Below are 6,000 nucleotides of genomic sequence, written 5' to 3'. Positions count from 1 at the left end.
AGTGGTCACTGACAAAAAGACTAAAATGGTCATATTCAGTGAAGCCCACTGTGGGAATCTGGATTCCGGGTTGACCACCCTTCCCCCAGCACATTGTCCTAGGGTGCCTGCTGATTGATTTCGGCACGTCATGAGTCCTTAAGTACTGGGACATCATGACGTACCGGTACGTCATGTGTCCCCAAGAGGTTAAAGAAACAGGTGAAGCTATCGCCTGAGTTCCCATTTAGATCCACACACCGGTTCTGAATTAAAGTAGTTGAGGCAATCCAGCTGGTTAAACACGTGCATGGTTTACTTACCAATCTTGGAGTATGTGCTGCCAAAGCAAGCTCCAATATTGTCATGCAGCTTTTGCCAACACTTGCATACGGAGCATTGGTAAGGAGAGGAGAAAAGGCCCCATTCCAGCTGCTGAGGCACACAGGCGTGATCCTGCTGAACTCCACTAAGGAACGGCAGATCTAAGCTCCATTAACCCATAGCGAGGTAACCACCAGCTGCATTACCCACTTCATCAGGGTTAGGAGCAAGCCAGGGGACCTCCACATAAGAGGTACTAGCACGGACACTTATAGGATAGGAAGGATGAGGATGAACCCACCGATTTAACCCAGGCCATAAGAGATCCCACCCATAAGCTCGGACACCGCCAGGTGGGTTCTGGGCTGCTGAAGGGACCTGTACCTGAGAAGGTTTAGCAAGGCTATTCAAGAACTGGAAGGAGAGGCCGGACACCCCCGATCCTAGTCCCAGACTTAGGCCCTGAAAGTCCTTGTAGAATCTCTTCAAACCTAGGGCAGGGAACCTCCCTGCGTTTATCAGGACAGGAAGAACACTGGTGGGTGGAGGTGGGAGGGACCTTTTAACCTCTGTTTTCTGTCCCAAGAAGGTCAAAGGGGAACAACCTCCTGTTGTGCCGTCATGAGGGATGAGCTGGAAAAATGAATCAAGCGAGCAAAGGATGCAACATGGATAATAAAAAACATTAGTAAGTGGCTTGTATTAACTTTCTCTATATGATAAATTACACTTACTGACACAACCTCTTTAAAGGACAGTTATTTTGGCTCTCAGTGGGTTCTTGAGCAAAATAGGAAGAAATACAGACAGACAATGCAACTGTTGCATATATAAACAAGGAGGACCAAGTCCTCTATTTTGATGTCCTGAGTCTCAGATTTTTTTTTTCTGTAGCAGTCCCCTCAATTCCTTGCAGTGCACCTGAAGTGCTCAGAGAATGGGATGGTAGACTTTTTGAGCAGTTACTTTCTAAGCCAGGGGAGTGTTGCCTCAATCAGTACGTTTTCTTTATATAGCTCATCTTTGGGGGTATCCAGATGTTTTTGCTATAAGAGAGAACAAGAAGTGCAAGAATGTTTTCCCCCTAAATCCAAAGGACTCCCTAGAGAAGATAGATGCTCTCTCTCACCCTTGGCCCAACTCTCTGTCTTATTCCTTCTCCCACTGAATCTCCTTCCCATAGTTATTCAGAAGTTGAGGCAGGAACAAGTAAGAGTTATTCTAATGGCCCCTTTATGCTAAGGAGGACATGGTTCACCTGGAGGATGTCCATATCAGATCCTTGGTTTCTTCAGAGATAGATAGCCTTCACTAACCAGCCTGGAAGTTGAGAGGATTATCTGATCAGGTCATTTCTATCCTATTAGCTTATAGACAGGCAGTCACCTTAGGATCTGGGGAACCCTCGCTTCTGGCACCGCTTGGCCTCATACCATTTTGTGGTTTCTGGGCAGCAGATTGCTGTTCACACAGCACAATTTGCTCCCCAGAAACAATGGCTGAGATGTCTGAATAAAAAATGGTTTTACCCAATGAAAGAGTACTTGAATCAGTTGATCTGCGGGACGTTTTGATTATCAGGAATGACCGTTCTTACTAATTTTCGTTCCCAACAATATTTTTGAAATTTGACTATAAAGTGGTCAAACCGTTTTAAATCATCCAGTGCTGCTGCATTCAATATTTTATTTATAGGAAAATACAGTGTTTACAGGAAAACTGCTGTACAATATAAAAAAGAAAAAAAGGGAGCTAATCTAGTACACCATAGTTATTTTATTGTACTTTTATGAAAAACAAAATACAAAAATATTACCAGTTTTGTTTGATGCCGCCATGTAATGTACTTCCATACTTAGTATTTATTTTTATTTTGGCTTTAGAAAAACGCCATGAAATTCATGTTTTCAGTCATAAAACTTACTAGCTTTTTTTCCTCCAGACCTTTTTTCTTTTCTTCTATAGAGAGGTCTATGAGATAACGTGTGTATATATGTGTATGTATATATATATATATATATATATATATATATATATATATATATAAAAACAAAACAAAAAAAGCCACACCTACAGCATGCTGCAATAAAAAAAAAAAAAAAAAAAAAAAAAAAAAGGGAACTAAATAAAGTAATATATAATGGAGCACATTTCTTGGACTGAATACGCTCCTCTAAAATTGATCTAAATAAAAGGTTAAAGGGATTTTCCGGGAGAATATTGATGACGTTAATCGATATCAACTCCCAGCACCCCTGCCGATCGGCTGTTTGAAGCTGTAGTGTGGTGTCAGAGTGCTGCAGCCTCTTCCTAGGCCACTGATATCACGTTACTTGGTCACCAGACCCATGTACAGCTCAATCCCTCTTACATGAATGGGCCTGAATGCCAATACCATGCAGAGCTGCTATACAATGTACGGCTCTGTGCTTCGTATGCTGTGGGCGCCACGGCCTCTTCAAACAGCTGATCGGAGAGGGTGTCGGGAATCGAACGACAGCCGATCAGATATTGATGACCTATTCAGAGGATAGGTCATCCATATTCTACTCCCAGAAAACCCCTTTAATATTAGACTTTAGATTTCAGCTCATATTTACAAAAGTAACTTTGGAAAATACCAATCTGATTGCTACAACCAACTGCTCCACTTTTCCCTGGCGTTCATTTTGAAAACTGGTCGCTAATATTCTGACCCGATGCATTATAACATGCTCATAATCAATGTTAACTGTTTGCCGCACAGCAGCCAATAGTGAATGCAATTTTTATGCAATGTACATCTCTCAAGATGCAAAAACTTAGAAATGCTCAGTACTATAATACCCACTTATACACGCCCATACATTTGTAAGGCACGTTCTCCTGTTGTGTCACTAGCCTCCAAACCGTGCATCTAAAAATCACTGAACAGGTCCTCAAGCACAGGCTACAATTGCCACTCTTGTATCAACAGCACGTTCTTATCCTTCTTTGTCTTCCATGTCCAGAAAATCTGTTAAGGTCCCTAAATCCAGAGGAATTAACAAATATTCCACTCCATCTGGACCCTGTGAATGATAATAAGTTTTATTACAAATTCATAACAATTACCAATATTTTCATACCATGATAGCAAGAAATTGCCATACAATTCATATGGAACTTAATTAAAAGATATTGTCCACTTTTACAGGACAGCCTATCAGTAGGGTTCCCACACCCTGTATCTCTGTCAATAAGCTGTTCTGTAGTAGCTCTGAAAGTCTGTGCCAAAACTACACAGTTCCATCAATTGTGCAGTGGATGGAGCTGGTTATTACAGTGCATTCACTTCCAATGAAGCGAGAGAGAGCAGCTCCGTCCACTGTACAAAACCCTGCACTATTGCAGAACAGCTGAATAGCAAGGGTGTCAAACTACCTCAAATCAGAGAGCAATAGCCTATCCTGAGGACAGGCCATCACTTGCAGGACAGTGGATAACCTCTTTAAAAAAGGTACAGCTAGTTTGGTGAACAAAACATTGAAATTTTGGGCCCATGGCCAGGAAACTCCCAAGATCTTAATCCCAATGAGAACCTAAAAACTTAAAGCGGGTGTACAAAGAAACAAAAACACAAACATTGTGATAAATTCCAAGCGCCGATTAGGCAACAATGGGTTGCCACCAGTCAGGATTTGGCCCAAAAGACGATATCCAGCATGCCAGTGTGAATTGCAGACGGCTTGAAAAAGAAGCGTTAACACTGAAAATATTGTCTTTCCACAAAAGTTATAAAAGGGTTTTTCCAATAGCCTCCACAACGGCACTCACCGGAAACAACGCAGAAGCACAGGATTAAAAAAAAACTCCTACCCTTACCTATTCAGTCAATAAGAGAGGACACTGCAGTGATGCAAGAAAAAAAAAATATATATATTAGAACACAAATAAATGACATAATTCTATAAAGAAATAGTGAGGGAAAAACCCAGTGCCGTTGTGGAGACTATTGGAAAATCCTATTACCGGTAAGACTAATTAACCCTTTTCCCCAGCGCCTCCACAACGGCACTCACAGGAGGATTCACAGAAAAATCAACTCTTACGGAGGGAGAACACCAGATAGAATTTTGCGACCAAAAGACAAGTCCTGGTTCTGGAGAACATCCAGTTTATAATGATTGAAAAAGGTCATAGGGTTTACCTATGTGGCTGCCCTACAAATCTGGTCTAAGTAGACTGAAGTAGACTCTGCCTAGGAGGCTGATACAGGCCGAGTCGAGTGAGCTCTTATTCCAGCAGGAGGTTGAAGATTTCTCTGGCTGTAGGCAAAGAAAATCACATCTCTGATCCATCTCACTATAGTTGACTTGCTGGCAGCCTGACCTTTGTTAGGTGCCTGGTATTGGAGGAAGAGATGATCCAATTTTCTGAGGTTACTGGTGGTGTTCAGGTAAGTCCAACACACACTTCTTCTAACGTCCAGTTTGTGTAATTTCCTTTCCTTATCCGTAGCTGGAGATGAGTGAAAGAAAGGCAAAGAAACTTCCTGTTAACAATGAAACCGGGAAACTACTTTGGGGAGGAAGGAAGGACAATGCCCGAGAATTATGCAGTCATCCAAAATCGTTAAGGTTTGGAAATTTACTAGAGAAGGCTTGGATTTCTCCAATTCTTCTGGCCGTCATTATTGTTAGAAGAAATTATGTTTTGTAGGTGAGAAGTTTTAGTGAAATATGTTCGATTGGTTCAAATGGGGGTTTCATCAAGAATGAGAGGACTAAGTTTAAATCTCAGGGTGGAATAATGGAACGGAAGGTGGGCAAGGGTCACTTGCCCAACTTCAAAAACCGTTTGATTAGTGGGGAGCCTGTTAATTTTATATTCAAGAAGACACATGAGGGTCACAGGTCAGAGACCCTTATCCAATCCTGTCTGTAAGAAACTTAGAATTAGTAGAATGTCTGGTAGAAGCAGATTACCTGAAAAAGACAAAAAAAGCATTCCAGGTTCTTAAATAAATTTTGGATTATATTAATTTTTGTTATAGACTTCCGACTTAATATCATCGGGGATCTTACTGCGTCAGACAATCCTTTTTGTTTTAAGGCGACGTGTTCAACTTCCAGGCCTTTAGACTGAGTTGGGTTACCTTGTAATGGAATACTGGGCCCTGGTGGAAAAGATCCAGGATTGATGGAAGTATCCAGAATACTCCTGCAGACAGCCTGAGCAGGAGAGGGAACCAAGACCTTTTTTGCCAAAATGGGGCAATAAATATTACCTGAGCTCCTTCGGCCACCTATATCTTTGAATCAGACTGAAGGGAGGAAAGGCATAAAGGAAAGTCTTCGGCCACGGCTGGGATAACGCATCTACCCACAACGGCTGAACCAGTCGGGAGGGAGCAACATTTTTTTACTTGTCTGTTGCTTTTGGTAGAAAACAGATCTAGATCCATTTGTCGCAGAACTGTCAGAATATCTGATGGTTCAGGGACTATTCTCCTTCCTTCAATTTCCGGTGGCCTAGGAAGTCGGCTAATACATTGTTTACTCCCTTCACATGAACTGCCGATAAGGATACAAGATTATTTTCTGCCCAACAGAAGATGTTTCGAGATACTGCCACTAGGGTACAGCTCAAAGTCCCTTCCTGCCTGTTCAGATAAGCTACCACCGTGGTATTGTCAGACAGCACCTCTACATGTTTTGGAGATGAAGTCGTGTGAAG

General features: G+C 41.9%; 1 protein-coding gene across 2 annotated transcripts in view; it reads right to left on the bottom strand.

Moving 5' to 3' along the window:
• Positions 1-2,429: 2,429 nt before the first annotated feature.
• The window catches only part of ORC2 (origin recognition complex subunit 2), an 88,624-nt gene continuing 85,053 nt past the window's right edge, over positions 2,430-6,000 (bottom strand). For both annotated transcript variants that reach the window (XM_044304269.1, XM_044304270.1), the window contains exon 17: positions 2,430-3,353. In XM_044304269.1, coding sequence (XP_044160204.1) covers positions 3,267-3,353 — 87 coding nt within the window. In that variant the 3' untranslated portion in view covers positions 2,430-3,266. The remainder of the gene's footprint in view (positions 3,354-6,000) is intronic.

This window comes from Bufo gargarizans, chromosome 8 (genome assembly GCF_014858855.1).
Source record: "Bufo gargarizans isolate SCDJY-AF-19 chromosome 8, ASM1485885v1, whole genome shotgun sequence".
Taxonomy (NCBI): domain Eukaryota; kingdom Metazoa; phylum Chordata; class Amphibia; order Anura; family Bufonidae; genus Bufo; species Bufo gargarizans.
This window is presented reverse-complemented; position numbering and strand designations above follow the sequence as displayed.